This window comes from Leptopilina heterotoma, unplaced genomic scaffold (assembly GCF_015476425.1).
Source record: "Leptopilina heterotoma isolate Lh14 unplaced genomic scaffold, ASM1547642v1 Lhet_108, whole genome shotgun sequence".
Taxonomy (NCBI): domain Eukaryota; kingdom Metazoa; phylum Arthropoda; class Insecta; order Hymenoptera; family Figitidae; genus Leptopilina; species Leptopilina heterotoma.
Window position 1 is genome coordinate 1,075,535 of NW_025110825.1, and position 23,403 is coordinate 1,098,937.

Genomic DNA, 23,403 nt, shown 5'->3' on the forward strand with positions numbered 1-23,403 from the left:
GAAAATTCAAATACATACACAAAATAGTAAAACTAAAATTTTTTAGTATTCTTTTTAAAATTTTTGGAGAAAATAATCATATTTAAAATTTTTCATTGAAATTCTTTAAAAAAACTTTTTTTTTTTTTTGAAATATACAAAATTCTTCAATTATTTTCGAAAAATTACATTACAATATTTATCAAATACGAATTCTTAGAATTGTTTTATAATAATTTTTTTAAGATTCAATTATCTTCGAACAAAGTAAATTAAAATTTTTGAAAAATTTACTATTTTAGAATTTTTGAAAAATTATTTATAATTAAAATTCTTCAAAAATTTGATTTTTTTTATATTTTTGAAAATCGCAATCATTTTTTAATGATTTTATCAAATTTCAATTATTTTTCAAAGATTTTACTAAATTTAAATTATTTTTTAAATGATATTATAAAATTTCAATTTTGTTGCTTTTTTTAATTGTTTATGTAATTGTAAAACTATTGTCTTTCAAAAATTATTTAGAAATATTTTTAAATAGTTAATTTTACGAATTTCTTTGTTAAAATTTTTGAAAATATTCTACCTTAATATCTTTAAAAAAAATGGACGGTTTCAATTATTATAAAAATTTGAATTTTTATATTTAAATAATTGAATTCTCGAAGAACTTTTGGAAAATTATTAAAAATTAATATAGATAATTTATAATTTATTTAGAACTGAAGTTTAGTAAAAAATTGTAAAAAATAATTGAATTTTTGTCAGGGTTATAGTTTTAATTTTTAGAAATTATTATATTTCAGAAGTTGAAATTTTTTAAATTTTATTTCCAGTGAAAAAAGAAATAAGAAGTAGGTATTTAAATATTTATTAAGCAAAATTATACAAGTTTCAATTAATTGAATTTAGAAATCAGTGAAGAATCAGGGAAACACAAAATAAAATTTTTGTGACAACTCTAAATTAAATAAACGACTTATTCGACTTTTTTTTATTTTTAATCGACTAAAGCGACTTTTTTTTGTTCGTTACAGTCGATCCAAAGTCTGTATTTTTATTTTTTGTCTAATTCAAATTTAGAGTAAATAAATGTAAAAAATCAAATAATAAATTAAATAATACAAGCAACAGGTAAAAAAACTTAAATACTTTTAACAAATTATTTTATAATCAAAAAATAGTGTAAGAAAAAAAACTTTTCCTTTTTTCGTTTTTAGAATTTTTTTTTTTTTTTTTTTTTTTTGGTTTAAAAAAATAGTAAAAATTAATTTGTGTTTGTGTGAGGAGAAGTTGCGTTAATTTTGAAACATAAAAGACGAATATCGGTACTGACAGGTCGGCACCAAATAAATTTCATATCTCAATTAGTTTTGAGACACGTGCCGACACGTGTTTGTTCCATTGCACACGCGAGAAATTCACTTCGTGTCAATGGGCGTAAATTCATACACAAATGGGGCAAACAATGTAAGTATTGCTCGATTGGGGTCCTTGTGAAAATACCCTGGACCAGTTTATATTTAAATATCAAACGATCCGTGCAAAATTGTTTACTATTGATTCATCTAAGGAATCTTTCACAAATTCCTATCTTATACACATTATTTTTCCTAGCGAACGAAAACAAATATTTAAATATTAATATTTTTTTTAATAACAATTTTTTCGAAAATTAAATATTAGATTTTTTATACTTCAATTTATTCGAAATAAAATTAAGCATTAAAAAATAAAATAAATAGAAAATTATTTGCTAGAAAAACATATTTCAATATTTTTTACCGTTTTCCAAGTTTTCTTCTCCTGTAGAGTTAATAAAAAAAAAGAGACTTATAACTTAAAATAAAAAACAACAGAAAAAAGAAGAGACACGGAAAATAATAAAGAAAATCTCAAAATTGGAAACAAATGAAACGGAAAGGAAGTTACCGTAATATGGAATATTCATACACGGCACACTGAGAAAACCAACAAGGAAAAAGAGAGTGGAAGGAATATTGAATTGCTAATAGAAGTGAGTTGGAACTTTTCATTTCTCTCTAGTGAGCAGTAAATTGAAATCAAATAATAATAAAAATTGCTTATTAAATGAAAGAAAAAGGCTTGTCGAACAAATTTAATATCAAAAAGATTTATTATTAAGATTTAAAAATAAAAAAAAGCTGAATTTTTTCCAGCACAAATTCAATAATGACAAACTGTAAATTATTCATTTTTTAACGACAAAAAGTAAAAATAAATAAACATAGTCAAAAATGTAATTAAAATATTAAATAGAGCGGAAAAAAGTTAATAACAGAAGTAGAAAAAAAACAAGGTATAGGAAGAGTAAAAATAAAGTAAATAAAAAATGTAGAAATAAAAAAAAGGTAGAAAAAAATAAGGAAGTAGAAATAAATAAATAAATAAGGTAGGCAAAGTAAAAATAAAGTAAATAAAAAAATAGAAATAAAAACATTGTAGAAAAAAATAAAGAAGTAGAAATAAATAAACAAGGTAAAAAAACATAAATTAGTGGAAATAAATAAACAAAGTAAAAAAAACAAAAAAAAAAGTAAATATGTAAAAATTAATAAACAAGGTAGAAAAACATAAATAAGTAGAAATAAATAAACAAAGTAAAAAAAGCAAAAAAAAAGTTAATATGTAAAAATTAATAAACGAGGTAGAAAAACATAAAAAAATAAATTAAAAAAATTAGTTTTAAAAAATAAAAGAGTAAATAAAAGTAGAGAAAAAAGGAAAGAAACAAAAAATGTGCGAAATGGTAAAATTTAAATGACGTAAGACCTATAGGTCAATAAGTTAGCCGCAAAAGCCATTTTTAGGCGGCAAAAAGATTACAAGGACATATGTTTGTACATTATAGTAATATATACATAGTTTCCTTGGCCGTTGTACAACATATTAACAGCTTAGCTCATAAGCCTTTTATATTACATTTTTCCCTCTATGGGGTCTTCTAATCCAATGGGGAGACCGACCCACGTTACAAAAGGGGCACTAAAGGCCGGCGATATCGATACTTTTACTTTATTCCTTCCGCCTCTTCTCTCTCACTCTCTCTCTCTCTCTCCCACCCTCTCTTTTTTGAAGCGGCGCAAGTTCAGGACATTAATTAAAAATCTAACATTCGCATTAATATCAAAATAATACCGAAAACTAAATTTTATTTAATTAGAAAAATGTTGACGAATTTCTTTAATTGGAAAATTATTCGAAAACATCAAACACAGTAAAAATAAATATGTATTCATTATTATTTTTCCGTAGAAGTTAAAATTCTTCGAAACATTCAAATTCAAACCTTTTTCAAAATAAAAAAACTTAAAAGAATATTATTAGAAAACATGAAGAAAACGAACGCTCCGAGTCGAAGACTCGGAATTAATTAATTAAATATAAATATAAATTTTATAAATATAAATTAAATATGACCGAGAGATAAAATCATTATTTTTAATTATAAAAAAATTGTTACTATGTAACTTCTTCAAAATTATTTTCATTTCAATTTAATTATTATTTTCTAAAATTTTTAACTAAAATTATTCTTTAAATCAATAAGTTTTAATAATTTTCGAAAAAGTTCTTTAAAAATTTTCAAATCCGTTTGTTTACAATATTCAATTTTAAGAAATTTTATCGATTATTCGAAATATTCTTCAATTGTAAATTTAAAAATAAAAACTTGAAATAATTTCAAAAAAATCCAATTAAACTTTTTCAAAAAAATTAGTTCTACAGAATTGTTAGTTAAAAGTATGAAAAAATTAGATTTTCAAAGATTTTAATTTGAAACCTTTTCAAAATGAAATTATTTCTAAAAATTAACGCTATATAGGTAATGCTTTTAATATTCAATTATTATCTAAAATTTTAATTGAAATTCATTTTTAAATCAATGTTTATTAGAAGATTCTAATAGAATTTAATTATTTAATTAAAAAATAAATAATTTATTGATTAATTGAATGTTTCTTGAAATTGAATTCCCATAAACAATATTTCGAGGAATTCGATTAAAATAGTACTTAAAATAATTGAAATTCTGCGATGAGTTTTTTTATTTATGTAAATAATTGAATTCCTGTCAAATTTTTATTATTTATGAAAATAATTAAATGTTTATGTAGAATTTTATTAAAATTTGTTTTAATTTTTAAATAATTAAATTGTTTTGAAAAATTTAAATAAAATAGTATCGATATTCAAAATCATTAAACTAAGGAAAATTTTTAAAAATAATTGAATTTTGTAGAAGAATTTTATTAAAATTTTTGGAAATAATTGAATAATTATAAATTAAATAAAATAATTGAATTCTTTTGGAAAAATGTATTATAATCGAAGATATTGAAAATTATTTAACTAAGAAAAATTCTGAAAAATAATTGAATTTCGAAGAAGAATTTTATTAAAATTTTTTGAAAACAATTGAATTTTGTAAAAGAATTTTATTAAAATTTTTGATAATAATTGAATTTTGTAGAATGAATACAATTTTATTAAAATATTTTATAAATAATTGAATTCTTTTGGAAAAATGTTTGAAAATGATTAAAAATTTGCCAAGAATTGTATTAAAATTCAAAATTTATTTTTGAAAATAATTGAATTTCGGAGAAGAATTTTATTACTTTTGAAAATAGTTGAATTTTTATAATTATTTATAATTTCTCCAAAATTTAATTTTTAAAAATTTTTTTTAACTAAAATTCTTTTATAAATCCATTAATTTTAATAATTATGTAAATATGTATTAAAAATTTTGACAAATTTCAGAAGAATTTGAATTATTAAAATTTTTTGAAAATCTAAGTACTTTAAAATTTCTAATTAAATGCATTCAAAATTAAAATTTTATAAAATTTTAAATTAAAACCTTTTGAAGTTTATTTATTTATGAAAATTGTATTCGCAACTCTTTTAAAATTCAATTAATTTTAAAATATTTAAGTAAAACTTAGAAGCAAAAAGTCAGTCACTAATTGAAATAGAAATATTTCTACTGATCATTTAGTGAAAAATAACTGATTGTCAATTAAAAATAACTGCTGTTTCAGTAGATTTTTTTAACTGATTCAATTTTAGAGTAATTAATAAATAATTATTATTTATGCCTTATGAATAATTATTATTTAGAGTAAATAATTATTATGACTTATAAGTTATTCACACTTTTCTTAAAAGTATCAAATTGATACAAGAGTAAATTAAATTGATACCAAAAATTTGGATCAATTTATGATTTTATCTGAATTTCTGGTATCAATTCGTTGCAATTTGATGCTTTTAAGTAAACAGTGTTAATATTAATAACAAATAATGATTATAACTAAAAAATAATCATTATTAATAACAAATAATAATTATAAATAATAAATAATCATTACTAATAACAAATAATAATTATAAATAATAAATAATCATTATATGAGTAACAAATAATTTATACGATTAATATAATATATAATATAATAATACAATTTTCAATAATTTATATTATTTCTCAGAGCAGAAAAATGGTGAATTTTACTAAATCAGAGACGTTGAATTAAACGTCAATTACGATTTGTTGATGTTGTTGCTCCTACTGCTTGTGTGTATATGGGAAAATCGTATATTGATCCTAAACACACCCACACACACAACATGCACACGGTCGTACACATTAGTAAATGTGGTCGATGATCTTTCCGAGATAATTTATGTACAATATATACATCAAGGGTGTAGCATTGGGCTTTTGGGCGCGTAAGTCACGCGTTTGAAGGATGACTTCACATTGCGTGTGTTTCCGGACAAACAACAGGCCAACCCCTGTGGTGATAGAGGCTGGCGCGCCCCGTCAACTATCCTTTTTTATTTTTCCCATTCATCAGCGAAAGTTTTGTCCCCATTTTTAATGTTCCACCACAATGTCCATTGTTGACAATACATTTGACAGCCACAGTGGTCGGTAAGTCATGCCTCTTAATTGGGAACTTCGATCAGAGATGTTCATGATGTTTCAAAAAAAAAGGATTGTTTCATCCTCTATTGTGATTCGAAAAAAAAGTATTATTTCCTTTATTCGTTAACGAATGAATTCTTTTAATTATAAATATTATATATTATAATTATAAGAATTATTTTTATCACGAATTAATTAAACTATTTATTTCATTTGTTAACAACTGAATTATTTGACTTTCATTTTCACTATAACATTGATTTTTACTTAAACGTTAAATTATTACTTAAGAAAAATTCAATAAAAAATTTCTTATACATACGAGAATTTAATTATACGTCTGACTGAAATTGACTATTACTACTAGATAAAATTAAATTAAAAATATTGTAGAAATACAATAATTTAATCTTACGTCTGACTATAATTCACTATTACTACTTAGATAAAATTAAATAATAAAATATTGTATAGAACAAAAATTTAAATATACGTCTGACTAAATACTACAATATGGTCACAACTACTTATGAAAAATTATTATTGTATTACTATTAATATTAATACAAGAATTTAATTATACGTCTGACTAAAATTGACTATTACTACTTAGGAAAAATTAAATAAAGAGATATTGTATAAAGACAAGATTTTAAATATTCGTCTTACTAAAATTGACTTTTTCTACTTAGGTCAAATAATTATTAAATATGGAACAAAAAAAATAAGATATATTGTATAAATACAAGAATTTAATTATTTGTCTGACTAAAATTGACTATTACTACTTAGCAAACATTAAATAAAAAAATATTGTTTAAAGACAAGAATTTAAAAATAAGTCTGACTATAATTGTCTATTACCACTTATGCATAATAATTATTGATTGAGGAAAAGAATTAAAATTAAATTGTACGTCTGAATAAAATTGACTATTACTACTTAGGTAAATTAATTTTTAAATAAGTAAAAGAATAGTATTATACGTCTGACTTAAATTGACTATTACTACTTAAGTAAAGTTAAAGAAAAAAATATTGTATAAAACAAGAATTATGATACTGATTTGTATCAATTTAATTTTCTTAAAAACTCTATGCAACTGATGTAAAAACTACTAGTTTTAAAAAATTTTTTCACTACTAAACATTGAAAATCGAATAAAAATTAGAAAAGTCTGTCTGACTAAAATTTTTTAACTACTTATAATTTACTTACAAACTTAAAATGTTGTGTCTGAATGAAAATTGACCATTACTACTTAAATAAAATAATTAGAGTATAAATACAAGAATTTAATTATACATCTGACTAAAATCTATTATTACTACTTAGGTAGAATAATTATTGTATAAGTACAAGAATTTAATTATAGGCCTGACTAAAATAGACTATTACTTCTTAGCTAAAATAATAATTCAATTAATACAAGAATCTACTTATACGTCTGACTGAAATTGACTGTTACCACTTAGGAAAAATTAAATAAAAAAATATTGTATAAATTCAAGAATTTAATTATAGGTCCGACTAAAATTGACTATTTCTACTTCGGTAAAATTAAATTAAAAAATATTAAAGAAATACAAGAATATAATTTCACGTCTGACTAAAATGATCTATTACTACTTGATAAAATTAAATAAAAAGAAAATATTCTTTAAATACAAGAATTTAATTATATGTCTGTCGGAAATTGACTATTACTACTTAGGCAAAATTAAATGAAAAAAATTGTGTTAATACAAGAACTTAATTATAAGTCTGACTAAAAATGTTTTGTACTACTTATTTTAAACAATTCAAATGTTTTAAATATATAACAATGTAAAATAATTATTGATTGAGGAAAATAATTCAATTGTAAGTCTGATTAAAATTGACTATTGCTACTTAGGTAAAAGAATTATTGACTAAATACAAGAATTTAATTATACGTACGACTAAAATTCATTTTTACTACTTAGGTAAAATAATTATTAAATAAAGAAAACAAGTGAATTATATGTCTGACTAAAATTGACTATTACTACTTCGAAAAAATAAAATATTGTTTAAAGACACACGGAAAAAAAAGTACAACTGAAATGGAGAAATTTTTCGCCATAACAGCTAAACATTTCGTCAAAAACGAGCGAGCGATATTGGCATTATCGCTAGAATAGCGATATTGAATTTTACTTGAAAGACAATCTAACCCTACAATGACAGATATAATTAAAATTCTGTGAAAATTAAAATTAAATGTGGATTTTTAATTTTTTTTAATCGTATGTTTCAAATTACAACCATATGAAAGTAAATTATTGAACTTAATACTGTTTTAAAACTAAAAAAATACAAAACTAATATTTATGCTGTCAAACAAGATTTCCATATACTTCCAATATGGCTGACGAATTACACTCAACCAAAGCTCACTATCACTGAATTGGCTAAACTTTCGGCTAATGTTGTTAAGCTTAATTCCCAACGTTGGTTATGTCGTTCTTTATTTTAATTATATTCCCAATATTGCTCGTTCGCGTCATGAAATTTTTTTCCGTGCAAGAATTTAATTATTTGTCTGACTAAGATTGACTATTACTACTTAGCAAACATTAGATAAAAAATATTGTTTAAAGACAAGAGTTTAAAAATACGTCTGACTAAAATTGTCTATTACTACTTATGTAAAATAATTATTGATTGTGGAAAAAAATTTAATTGTACGTTTGAATAAAATTGACTATTACTACTTAGGTAAAATAATTTTTGAGTAAGTAAAAGAATTTAATTGTGCGTACGACTAAAATTGACTATTAATACTTAATACTATTTCATTGTCAGATTAAAATTGTCCTATACTACATTAAATTTGACTCGAATTCGATTTTGACTTTGAATTCGATTTGATTTCGATTTTGACTTTGACGTTCTCTTTAAAAATCAATGACAAAATCAAATTTATAGTGAAAATGAAAGTCAGAGTCAAAATGATTTTTCATTTCCAAACATAAAAGGAATAATGTTTTTTTTTTATTTCGGGGGTAAATAATTAAATTTTTGTCATAAATCACGAATTGCGATGATATAATGGCAGCATAAAAATGCAGGGTATTCCCTCTCGAGTCAGAGTCGTATGCGAAAGTCGAGGCTTTGGAGACAGTGGAAGCGGTAATAAATCTTTAGTTCGGACTTAAGTTTCGGTGTAAATCTTGCCACGTTTTAGTCGTAAGTCCAGAGTTCATCCTACGGGATCAAGAATACTGTACTTGCAAGTGCAACGACGTATATAGTTATAGTACATAGACTATATTCATAAACTATATGTATATATATATAAAGTGTCACCAAAAGAAGTCCCATAAGACGTTGACACTAAATCCACTTCCTGACGAATTTTAAAAAATTGTCTCAACTCCTACACATATTGATGCATTTTCTCTCGAAGCCCATGGAAAATTTTTCCAGACAAAAAACAAATATTTTTTTTATATCGAAACTTTTATATGGTAATTTTTTGTCATAAATATAAAAATTACAAATGTAAAATGTGTCTGACTAAAGATTTGTTTCACTACTGATATCGTTAACTTATAAATTTTAAAACGTTTTGTCCTTAAAATTCTATAATACCACTGAAAATTTATTGGCTGACTTAAAAATATTTATACTACTGATCATTAACTTACAAATTTAAAATACTCAGTCTGACTTTAAATTTCTTTTACTACTGGATAATTAATTTATAATTTTTCACAAGTTTTGCCACTTGTGTAAAAATCACCCACAATTTGAAGGTTAATTTTTATTTAATTTTCATAAAAGAAAATATATTTCATTACTATAGAAAATTATTAAAAAAAAATTCTAATTCCTCGAATCAAAAGAACTGTCTGGAAAAGCATATTAATAAAATTATCGACATATATTATTTCGAAAAAGAAAGGAAATCGAATTAAGAGACTCTAACGAATTTTGTGTAAATGATTCAAGGGATTTTTTAATCTCCGAATAGAATTTATGAAATAGTAATGTTTTCTAAATTCGACAGAAGTTAATTTCTTAAGGAAATATTATCTATTCTCGTGGAAAGATTGACAATTTTTAATTTCGTTTTCTTGGAAAATAGAAATAATCGTAAAAAAGTAATGAGAGAAAGAAGAAAGATAAGTAAGGAAAGAAAAATAGAAAGTGAAAAAAAAGAAAAATAGAAAAAAAAATTAGAAAAATAGAAAGAGAAAAAAAGAAAAAAAAAGACAGGATCAAAAAGAGAAACAGAAAAAGAAAGAGTAAGAAAAGGAAAGAGAGAGAGAGAGAGAGAAATTTTTATCACGGCCGGAAAAAAATATCTATCGAGTAAAAGTAATTGCTGATTGAGATCATAAGTTAGGATTCAAGATAAGGTACAGTTGCCTGTGAAATTATTCTGTCGAAAAAGGCTTTTCTATTTATATAATGTTTTTCATAGAATCGTAAAGATGAGCAAAGTGAAGAGGAAGCAAAAAAAGAGAGAAAAAGAAAGAGCAAGCGACGAAGAGGGAAATAGAGAAGGCGTGCAGCATGATTTAGATATCGTCTTTTTGCGGTAATCAATTTCCATTAGGTGAGCCTGGGTGCAACACCAGAGAGAATAGAAAGAGAGAGTGCGAGAACGAAAAGGGAGCGAAAAAGAGAGAAAGAAAGGTCGAAAGAGAGAGAGAGAGAGAGGGACAGAAAAGTTCAAAGAGGGGGATGTACTTTAATGAAGTCCTGCAGATTCGTATCTTTGCAAGTCGGAAGAAATTAAAAGCGTTCGAAATTAATGGGAATTTTTTTAACCCTACAAAAAATATTTTTTAATATTGAACACAAAAAAAATAATCTAAATTTTTTATATAAATCATTTGGACTAAATCTAAATCATTTATCATTACATTTGAACTAAAAATACAGGTAGAATTAAATACAATTTTTTTTACTTTTGATTATTTATTTAAAAAAACCTATTTGTCTGGCAAAATTCTTTAATACCACTGAAAATTTTACGTCTGACTAAAAATTTTTTTTTACTACTTATCATTAAATATAGAGATTAAAACGATTTGTCTGGTGAAATTCTTTATTACCACTGATAGCTTCTTGTCTGACTTAAACTTTTTATCACTACTGATCATAAACTTAAAATTTTTAAATGTTTTTGACTGACTACAATTTTTTCTTCTACTAGATTTGAAAACAATTTGTTATTACTAAATATTGAAAATCAAAGAAAAATGAGAAAATTTTGTCTGACTAAAATTTTACTATTAATACTTAAATAAAATAATTATTGTATAAATACAAGAATTTAATTATAAGTCCAACTAAAATTGACTATTTCTACATTGGTAAAATTAAATGAAAAAATATTAAAAAAATACATAAATTTAATTTTATGTCTGACTAAAATGGTCTCATACTACTTGGTAAAATTAAATAAAAAGAAAATATTCTTTACATACAAGAATTTAATTATACATCTGGCTAAAATAATAATTCAATTAATACAAGAATTTAATTGTGTATAAACGAAAATCTTTTGTAAATAAATAAATATTGTATAAATACAAGAATTTATCATTGAATAAAGAAAAGAATTAAATTATACGTATGATTAAAATTAAATATTACTACTTAGGTAAAAAAATAATTGTAGAAATACAAGTATTGAATTTTACGTCTGATTAAAATTGACTATTACTACTTAGGTAAAATTAAATAAATAAATAAATATTGTATAAATACAAGAATTTAATTGATTGTCTGACTAAAATTGACTATTACTACTTAGAAAACAGTAAATAAGAAAAATATTGTTTAAAGACAAAAATTTAATTATTTGTCTGACTAAAATTGACTATTACTACTTAAAACAAATAAAAAAATATTGTATAAATACAAGTATTTAATTATACGACTGACTAAAATTTCACTACTACTTAGGTAAAATAATTATTGAATAAATACAAGATTTTAATTATTTGGCTGACTAAAATTGACTATTACTACTTAGGAAAAATTAAACAAAGAGATATTGTATAAAGACAAAATTTTAAACATACTTCTGACTAAAATTGACTATTTCTACATTGGTAACATTAAATGAAAAAATATTGAAGAAATACAAGAATTTAATTACGCTTCTGACTAAAATTAGCTATTACTACTTAGCCAAAATAATAATTCAATTAATACAAGAATTTAATTGTGTATAAATGAAAATGTTTTGTAAATAAATAAATATTGTATAAATACAAGAATTTAATTATTTGTCTGACTAAAATTAACTATTACTACTTAGAAAACATTAAATAAAAAAAAATATTGAAGAAATACAAGAATTTAATTTTACTCCTGACTAAAATGGTCTATTACTACTTCGTAAAATTAAATAAAAAGAAAATATTCTTTAAATATAAGAATTTAATTATATGTCTGACTAAAATGGAATATTAACTACTTAGGTAAAATTAAATAAAACAAAATTGTGTTAATACAAGAATTTAATTACACGTCTGGGTAAAATTATCTGTTACTACTTAGCTAAAATAATAATTCAATTAATACAAGAATTTTCTTATACGTTTGACTGAAATTGACTATTACTACTTAGGAAAAATTAAATGAAAAAATATTTCACAAATACAAGAATTCAATTGTGTCTGACTAAAAATGTTTTGTACTTCTTATTTTAAACAATTTAAATGCTTTAAATAGCATATTAAAATGCATATTTCGTCTGACTAAGCAATTTTTTACTACTGAACATTCAAAATTAAATAAAAATAATACAATAAAAAAGGAAATTTTGTCTGACTAAAAAGTATTTTACTTCTGAAAATTAAAAATAATCTAAAAATAATAAAATACAAAAGCAAATGTCGTCTGACTAAAATCTTCATCACTACTGATAAGTGGAAATCAAATAAAAGTAATCAAAATTAAAAAGGAAATGTCTTAAAATAGTGTTTTTAAAAATAATTCGCTCTCTTCTGTCCTATGTAAAGCAGAAATTTTTTTTTATTCACTAATAGAACAATGCTTTTACCAAATTCATAATGAATTTTGACCCACCTTGAAAACATTGTCTGCTACTCTAATATAATTATATTATAATCAAACTAATTTAATTTAAATTCATTTCATTCATTCTAAACTCTCAATGAACCTTTTCATTTATGTCTCTGAAGTTAAAATTTTAATTAAATCAATTTCAATTTTTACAATTATTCACATTCTATACTTTAATTTACTCTAATTTCACATAAAATATACTTTTTCATCGCTCGTTAGAATTTATCTTTTTGAAAATCCATTGGCGACGATATGATTAAGAGTGAAAATTGTAATTGATTTAATTTGCAGAAAGATTCTTTTTTTGATTTTTAACTTTATGGAGAGAGAGAAATGTAAAAAAAGAAAAGATGACTGTCGTTTAATTGTTATTTTTTTCTTTTTCTTTTTTTTTTTGCAGAATATAGGATTGAATGTCGCATTTGTATTGCAATAACGATAAACAAATCTGCCGAGATAACGACAGTGGGAGAATCACAAGAGTCCCCTGGCTTTTCACTGTGAGCCGAGTAAAGCTAAGAAAATTGAAAAACTTCCAGCTTGAAATTGTCCCAAGACTATACAAGTTGCACTAAACTTAACTCTACACCATCTCGCTTTCTCCCTCTTTTTTTAAGTCCTGCTGAAATCTTCTCCCTCTCACTCTCTCACTTTCTTTCTCTTGTCTCATTGTTCTCTACGTTCTAAAAACTAATTAAACTTCAGACTTGTTACACAAACTCTCCCAACGAATACACACATGTATCGGCCCCACCTGAACTTTATTCTTCGAGTACTTTCCTTGACTTGTGCGAAATTAACTTGCAAAGAAAAAGAATCGCGAAAAGCAGAAAGAAACGGACAAGAGAGGGCAAAAAACCTGCAACATTTTAGAAAAACAAAAAAAGTTTATAAAAAAAAACTAAAAATTTCGAAAAAAGAAGTAATACAAAAATAGGGGATGAAAATAATAAATGATAATAAAAATACTAATAATAATAAATGATAAACAATAAATAATAAATTATAAATTATAAATAATAGTAATAAATAATGAAATCAATAAAATTTTCAAAAACTAGAAAAAACTACTTTTAAAATAAATTTAAAAATAACTTTCAAAATAACTATCAAGTCTGACTAAAAATGACAATTACTACTTAGGTAATAGTAAATAAAAAATAAGAAATGTTGTATAAATACAAGAATTTAATTATCCGTCTAACTAAAATTGACTATTACTACTTAGAAAACAGTAAATAAATAAATATTGTATAAATACAAGAATTTAATTTTACGTCTGACTAAAATTGTCAATTACTACTTAGGAAACATTAAATCAAAAATATTGTTTAAATACAAGACTTTAAAAATACGTCTGACAAAAAAAAATCTATTACTACTTATGTAAAATAATTATTGAATAAGGAAAAAAGTTTAATTGTACGTCTGATTAAAATTGACTATTACTACTTAGATAAAATTAATTAAAAAAATATTGTTTAAAAACAAGAATTAAAATATACGTCTGACTAAAACTGTCTATTACTACTTATGTAAAATAATTGCTGTATAAAAACAAGAATTTAACTATGCGTCTGACTAAAGTTGACTATATTACTACTTAGATAAAATTAAATAGAAAAATATTGTTTAAAGACAAGAATTTAATTATACGTCTGACTAAAATTGACTTTTACTACTTATTTAACATTAAATTAAAAATATTGTAGAAATAATTAATAATAATTAATTAATAATAATTTCAATATACGTCTGACTAAAATAGGGCCACTACTACTTAGGAAAAATAATTATTGTATAAATACAAGAATTTAATTATACGTCTGACTAAAATTGATTGATTACTACTCAAATAAAATTAAATAAAAAATATTGTAGAAATACAAGAATTTAAAAGTGGGTCTGACTAAAATTGACTATTACTACTTAGGTAAAATTAATTCAAAAAGTATTCTATGAAACAAGAATTTAATTATACGTCTGACTAAAATTAACTATTACTACTTGGATAAAATTAATTTTAAAAATATTGTTTAAAGACAAGAATTGAAATATACGTCTGACTAAAACTGTCTATTACTACTTATGTAAAATAATTACTTTATAAATACAAGAATTTAATTATGCGTCTGACTAAAGTTGACTATTACTACTTAGATAAAATTAAATAAAAAAATATTGTTTAAAGACAAGAATTTAAATATTCGTTTAAATAAAATTGACTATTACTACTTATGTAAAATAATTTTTGAATAATTACAAGAATTTAATTATACGTACGACTAAAATTGACTATTACTACGTAGCATTCATTTATTGTCCTATCAAAATTGTCCTATCCTACTTTAAATTTGACTCGAATTCAATTTTGATTTTAAAATAACTATCAAAAAATATTTTGAAATGACAAGAAAAAAGTTTATTTTTTTAAATTTTTCACCTAGTATAATTTTAGAACATGGTATTTTCGGTATTTTTTTCATTACTTATTTATTCATTACAGAATTGTAAAAAACACGCTCTTTTGATAATAAAAATGAATAATCACGCTTCATCGCAAAAAAGCAGAAAAATGCTTTAATTGACAATTATATTAACGTTAATCGCGAAAATTATTGGAAATCTATTATTTATTTTCTTAATAAATGTATATTTTCTTTTAAAAATTTCTTTAGAAGATTTTTATCGCAGAAAAATTTAATTACAATTCGATATTTGAAATAATTATTATATTTCATTGTTTCTTGAGGGAGAGAGAGAAAAAAAATATGCTATATGTGTAATTAAGATCTTGATAATTATTATAAATCAGTGTGTCGATTTTTTAAAGAATTTCTTTATATTAAATTAATTTTCGCTGTCAATTATAACGTTCAATTAATATTCTCGACAAGAACATCGATTTGCAAATAAATAATAAAAATCTGAGTAATCAAAATGTAATACAATGATAAAAAAAATAATAAAGTTTTTCTTTACTAATTAGAGTAGATAATAAATAAATTACTTTTGTCTGACCAAAATTTTCTTTACTACTGATTGTAAATTTATAATTTTAAAAAGGAATTCCTTAACAAAATTCTTTGTTTGACTGACTATGACTAGAAGGTAATAAAATCAAAAATATTACTGAAATTTTGACAAGAATTTTATTCAAATTTTTGACAATAATTTAATTCTTGAGAAGAATTTCACTATCTATTTACTTTTCAAAAGAATTGAATTCTTGTGATGAATTTTGATATTTATCAAAATAATTGAATTTTGGAGAAGAATTTTATTAAAATTCCTTAGAATAATTGATTTTATAGGAAGAATTTATGCGATTTTGTTGTTTATCAAGGTAATTGAATTCTTTTGCAGAATTACTTAAAAATTTTTGAAAGTAATTGATTTTCTGCGACATATTAAATGTTATTTATGAAAATATTTAAATTATAGCAAGAAATTTTATTATTTTATTGAATAATATTGAATGTTTCTAAAAATTGAATTCTTTCCCCAAGTTTTAATAAATTTTTTTAGTAATAATTGCATTTTTCAAGGAATTTATTTAAAATTGTATTAAAAATATTTGAAATTATGCGATGAAAATAATTGAATTCCTAAATGAAATTTTTTTATTTTTGAAAATAATTTAATGTTTTCGTAGAATTGTATCAAAAATTATTTTCAATAATTAAATCTTTTTTTAAGTTTAATGAAAATTATAAAAAAATTGTAAAATATTGAAAATTATTTAATTGCGAAAAAGTTTTGAAAATAATTGAAATTTTGCAAAAAAACCCTGTTTTACTACTGATTTTACTTTTTCTATTTGTAAAACGTTTTGTCTGACTATAAAAATCTGTTACTACTGGTAATAAACGCACACGAATTTAGAATATTATGTTTGATAGAAAACGTTTTAATACAGGATTTAAAATGACAAACATAAAAATCCATGTCTCACTAAAAACTTATTCTACTACTTCTTTTAAAAATGCAAATATGAAAATCTCTGTCTGTCTGAAAATTTGTTTTACTACTAACCATTAACTTACAGCATTTAAAATATTTCGTCTGACTAAAACTTTTTTACTACTTATCATCTACTTCCAAACATGAAAATTTGTGTCTGACAAAAAAATCTTATACTACTGAAAAAGTTATGTTTGCTCACAGGTAAAATAAAAATTTATTAAGTTAAATAGAAATTGAAAATTTACACAAAAAGAAAAAAAAAAGTAAAACTCGAGAGAAATTATTTCACCCAGAAAAAAATATTAATCAAGAAGATGATGGAAATGAAAAAAACATTTTCAAATTACAAAAGAAAAAGATAAATTAAAAAAAATACAAGTGAATATTGAAATATATCGTATTTGAAAAAGAAAAAAATTAATATATATATATATATATGAACAAATATACATTTATATTGAAGTTGGAAAATATTTTCGATCTCTCAAAACATTCCTGAAATCAAAACATTCCCTGGAAATTTGGTGAACGATGGACATATACTCGGGTTGTATAATTCTCGTTACCGAATCAGGAATGTGAGATATGATTGGAACTCGAGCAGTCCGGGTTTAAATGAAGCACGCTACAGTCGGCAAGTGCTCCGTTGGATATTATAGACCTGTGAACGAGACTGAGGGTGGTTTCGCGCTATATTGAAACGCTCGAACGTAACGACTAATGAAAGCATACGTGCGGAGCTAATATCCTGCACCCCGCTAGAATGTAATAATTTTCAGAATAGTACTTCAGAGGGTCGAGGAGCAAGAGAAAGAGAGTGAGTGAGTGAGTGAGTGAGTGAGTGAGTGAGTGAGTGAGTGAGTGAGAAGGGCCACTGTATACTTCTGCAACAAAGTTTCACCCAACACACACACACACACACAGCGAGAGAGAGAGAGAATATATGTATAGATTTACTCGAAATTTTGTTTCCTCTGCATCAAAAAACAAATAGACAAATTCACAAGCAATATGTATTTTATATTGTCTGACTAAATATTTCCGTTACTACTGATTTTTCTGCTGGGAAATGAGACTGAATTCGCTGTAGTGTAACATTTTTTGTAAATATTTTGTTTAATTGTAGAAAGACAAGAATTTAATTAAACATCTGACCAAAAATGAATATTACTACTTAGGTAAAATAATTATTGAATAAATAAAATAATTTAATTATACGTCTGACTAAAATTGAGTATTACTACTTAAGAAAAATTAAATAAAAAATATTGTAGAAATACAAGAATTTAATTATACGTCTGACTAAAATTGACTATTACTACTTAGTAAAAATAATTATTGTATAAATACAAGAATTTAAATATACGTCTGACTAAAATTGACTATTACTACTTAAGAAAAATAATTATTAAATAAATACAAGATTTTAATTTTACGTCTGACTAAAATTGTAAATTACTACTTAGTAAAAATAATTATTGTATAAATACAAGAATTTAATTATACGTCTGAATAAAATTGACTATTACTACTTAAGAAAAATTAAATACAAAATATTGTATAAATACAAGAATTGTCTGACTAAAATTGACTATTACTACTTAGGAAAAATTAAATGAAAAAATATTAAATAAGGAAAAGAATTTAAATATACGTCTGACTAAAATTGACTATTACTACTTAGGTAAAATAATTATTGAATAAATACAAAATTTTAATTATTTGTCTGACTAAAATTGACTATTACTACTAAAACCATTCTGTTTGCGACTTTTACTTTCATTTATTACAGATAACACATTTTTATGACTATGAAAAATCTTCGTCTTGTTAAAAAAAAAAGTTGCAATAGTTATTAGACAGTAATAAGATAGAAACAAATTGATTGCTAGGAATGAAAAAAGTTAATTTTATAAAAATATATCTTTTTTTATATATAAATAAAATTAAAATATGTGGTTCACAGGGATCCACGTCGAAATCATCGCGTGGGAGTGGTATGCGCGACTATGTGGGTGCTGTGAGCACAAATTGCCTCAAATTGGAGAAAATTGAATGAAGCTTAAAGCTTAACGAAGGCACTAAATCCTTGTGAAACGACCTATCTCAACATGCAACGTATTTTCGTCGCTAGTTGCGCCAAGTGACGTTATTTACAATTCAAAGTAACATTCTTTTTTTCGCCCGTTCACAATTTGGAAAATTCAAAATTTCACACTAAAACTAAATTTTACAAAAAAAGTGAGCAGTACTTCAATTCTAAATTAATTACATTTCTTTAGTTACTCTTTTTTCTCTCTATCTAATTAATTTCATTCTCTCTTTCTCTAATTAAATTAGTTATAATAATTACTAATTATTAGTAAATAAATGTAAATTTACCTATACTACATATACATTTATACTAAATATAAATATAAAATTTATATTTCAATAATTTACCAATTAAAATTAAGCCATTAATCTATATTCAAATAGTTCTAAATTACAATTTTTTAATGAATTGACAACAAGAGTGAAAGTAGTACTTTTTTATAGACTCGACTAGAATATTTTAATATATAATAAAAATATATTTTTACATTCCTCTTAAATATAGAAATAGAAATATTTCTCCAGACGCCGAATTTATTAAAAATAACTCTTATCTCTTGTTATTGGACAATTTGCTGCGACTAAATATGGTAATTTTTCCCTATAATACTGACAAGTCTGTTTAAGAGTGTCTTAATTTTTAAAAATAGAAAAAAATTTTACAATTTTTTTTTTTAAAGAAATATTTTGCATCTTACGAATAAGACAATTTATTAGTAAAATTTACTAATTCAACAGCAAAAATCCAGTCGCTGATTCAAATTAGCAAACACTTTTACTAATTAAAATTTAGAAAGAGTTTAAGAATTTGAAAAATTAACTTTTAGTAAAATATTTCACGAATTTTTTTTTTAAATAATGAAGAAAATGAATTTAATTTCAAAAAAGTGTTTTCTCACTGAATTCTGCATAAGAAATGTTGACGTAAAATTGCCTATTCCTAGAAAACATGTTTTATATGTATATATATGCATATATATGTGAAAATGTTCCCAAGGGATCGTAACATGAACATTCCCGGAATCTGGTATGTAATAAAGGAAATTCCTACCTGTATGCTTTGTGTGTCTTGTCATAGGAGAACATTAACGGTCGAATATCACACACGAGAACAGTCTGCTCTCCATCAATTTTTTTCCCTCCATTTCTCGTCTTCAAAGATTCTGAAAATAAATAAATTCATAAATTCACTTTTTAATAGGGGACAAAATTTCTGCTAAATACTATTTTTTGTGAAAATTCGCCAAAATACTAAATAGTAAAAAGTACATACTTATTCCTTTAAAATAAGTATTTTTTACTGAAAACAATTTAATACCTTATAAATAGATTGTATCATATAAAAATAAAATTGCATTAAAGCACATTTTTACTAAAAAAAAGCAAAAAAAAAATTCCATTCACTGAAATTTAAATATATTCACTCTATAAATTTGAATTAATAAAAATTTTTACTAATTTTTAATTAATGACTAACTTTTTGCTTCTGAATTAGTAAATTTTACTAATAAATATCAATTTCTACTAATTATTAGTAAAATGTGCTTATTTAGTAAATTAATTCTTAAATCAAATACAAATTAGTAAATTTTACTAACAAATAGTAATTTCTACTAGTTTATTAGTAAAATTAGTAGTAAATTAGTAAAATTATTAGTAAGTTTTACTAATAAGTAGTAATTTCTTGTAGTTAAATTTACTACTTTACTAGTAAAATTTACTTCAGTCTGACTGACTTTTTGCATTTAAATTAGTAAGATTTACTAATTAATAGCAATTTCTACTAATTTATCAGTAAAATGTACTTGGTTAGTAAATTAATTATTAAATTAATTACTAATTAGTAAATTTTACAAATTTTTAGAGAGTAAGGAACAATAATATATTTTTTTTTTTATTTTAGGAAAAATAATAATGTTTCTAAATAAATTACTTTTTTTTGTGGGGTTCGGGAAATTGTCGAGTCAAGAAAAAAATCTCTCTTTTATAGTCGCGCACACTTTAGCAGTTATATTCAAATAGATTTGTAAACTTTATTATCGGCGAGGGTAGTTTTAGCTAGAGGCGCAATGGTTCCTGCATTCGACATGTTGTCAATTTGATGCCACTCGTCTCCACTGTTTAAAATCGATCACGTTCTCGTGACTGTATTCACAAACATACACACAAACATACAATACATTCTGACTACAATTTTTATTAAAAGAATCAATCAATTTTTTCCCTGATTTTTCAAAATGAAAACAATTTTTTTTAATCAGAACATTTTTCACCAAACTCTTATGCCACAAGTATTATTTTAAATCTATTATTATTGTTACATATGTAATATTCTTTTTCTCTATTTTTATTAATATTTCTATTATTTTGTTAATTAGTTTCTTCATTATTATTTTTATTGTAATTTTAATTTTTATAGAATTATTATTTAAGAATTATTATTAAAAGTAGTAGTAAAAGTTATAGTTATTATTATTATTATTTTTGATTTAAATTTATATAAATTTTAATTTTAAATAATTAAAAACTAATTCTCGAGCATTAGATTTACAACTTCCATAATTTTTTCTCTTTTTAAAAAATATTTTCTTGTATTTTTAGTTTTTGCAAGGAGTGTAAATTATTAACTGATGACTGTCAATATTTGTATGAATAATTAAGAATTTAATTAAATTATACGTCTTATAAAATTAAAAGTGTAAAAAATTAAAAATCTATATATCGTTTAATATTTGTAATTATCATTGGCAATTATTGTCATTAATAAAAGTCAAACAGGAAAATACATGAAAAATATGTTTTGAAAAATTATTGAAATAATTAATTACAAATTGAAACGACCGCGAAATAAATACTCGACACATATTTCATGTAAGTCATTTTAATATACAATTCACTCTTGAATTATATGTTTCTATAAATATTTAAATTTTCTCTTCATTATTTAAAATATTATTGAAAATTGAAAACTTCTTTGCAATGTTATTCTATAAAATATTTTTTCTTCTTCAACCAAAAATAAAAGAAAAAAGAAAAATTAAAAATCAATTAAAAGACAAATTAAGTAAATTTCAGAATTTATTTTTAACCAAAGAAAGAGGAAAGGAAAAAAAAAAGTAAATTTTTAAAATAGTTAAAATATTTACAAATATTCTTACTTTTCGACAAGAAAAAAAGGAGAAGCAAAAAAAAATCGAAAAATAAAAAGAACATTAATTAAAATAAATAAAATGAATTAAATTGAATTAAATTGAATTAAAAATTAATTAAATTCCAATCTGTTGAAATATTCCCAAATATAATAATAGTTGTCGTCAAGAAAACGCAAAAAGGAAAAGTAAAAACAAAAAAAAATGAAAAAAATTCTATAGAAACGTTTAATGGAAAATTTTCAATTTTCAAATTGGCGAAGGTCCATGTAACGGTTTTAGTCTGGATTTATGATGAAAACAGTAACTCGCAATCTCGATGACACCATAAAATATTTCGCCAATATTAATTGTACGTGATAGAGGCATTAATCACCTTTGATCCAATTAGTGTTTTGTACGAGCAATGCACGAACAGCGATAGGTCCATTTTCACTCTTGTGATTGTGTCCACCGTTATCGTTATCAATCTCTAATTGAAAGTGACACGGTTTATATGTAATTGTAACTAAGTCAATAGACGCTATTGGTTTCACCAATTAAAATTCACATTTTCCATCATCGAAAGTGCGTTGGAAAAAATTTTTCCCCTTTTTCCTACTATATGCTATTTGCATTATTTACACTGTTATTTATAATTTTTTGATTTATTTTATTTAATAACAATTATTACTTAAATTAAACAATCAATTTTCCTAAATAATTTAGGTGTTAAATGAAAACAAAAGAATTAAAATTAAAAATCAAATTAATCTTATTAAATCACGTAAGTGTTTTAGTTTTGTTTAATTTTTAATTTTTAATTTTTAGTCTTTTATTTTTTATTTTTAGTTTTTAAATTGTCTAAAAAATCTAAAAAGTATTTTTTAAGTATATTTCATTCACAATTTATTTATTATTTTAAACAGTCTCTCTGAGGACTTCAAATTGAGACAAAAAACGTATCAAAAGTGTTGGAAAGAAATATTTTGGTACGTTTTTTTATATTAATTTTATTTTTAGCTTCTATTTTAATTTACTAACAAAATTTTATTATCGTTTCAAAAAATAATATAGTTTTAATTTTCAGAAATGTGAATATAACTCTTAAAGTTTATATTAGTAAAAAATTTTACTACATGAATTAGTGGCAGAGTTTTTGCTATTTAATTAGTAAATTATAATAAATTATCAGA

The 23,403-nt window shown here is 22.8% G+C and overlaps 1 protein-coding gene across 1 annotated transcript in view; it reads right to left on the bottom strand.

The window, feature by feature from the left end:
• Nucleotides 1–23,403, bottom strand: part of LOC122503049 (retinal homeobox protein Rx1-like) — a 279,214-nt gene that overhangs the window by 173,521 nt on the left and 82,290 nt on the right. Inside the window, exon 3 of the mRNA XM_043613476.1 lies at nt 20,131–20,242. Within this exon, the coding sequence (XP_043469411.1) occupies nt 20,131–20,155 (25 nt within the window). The 5' untranslated portion in view covers nt 20,156–20,242. The remainder of the gene's footprint in view (nt 1–20,130; nt 20,243–23,403) is intronic.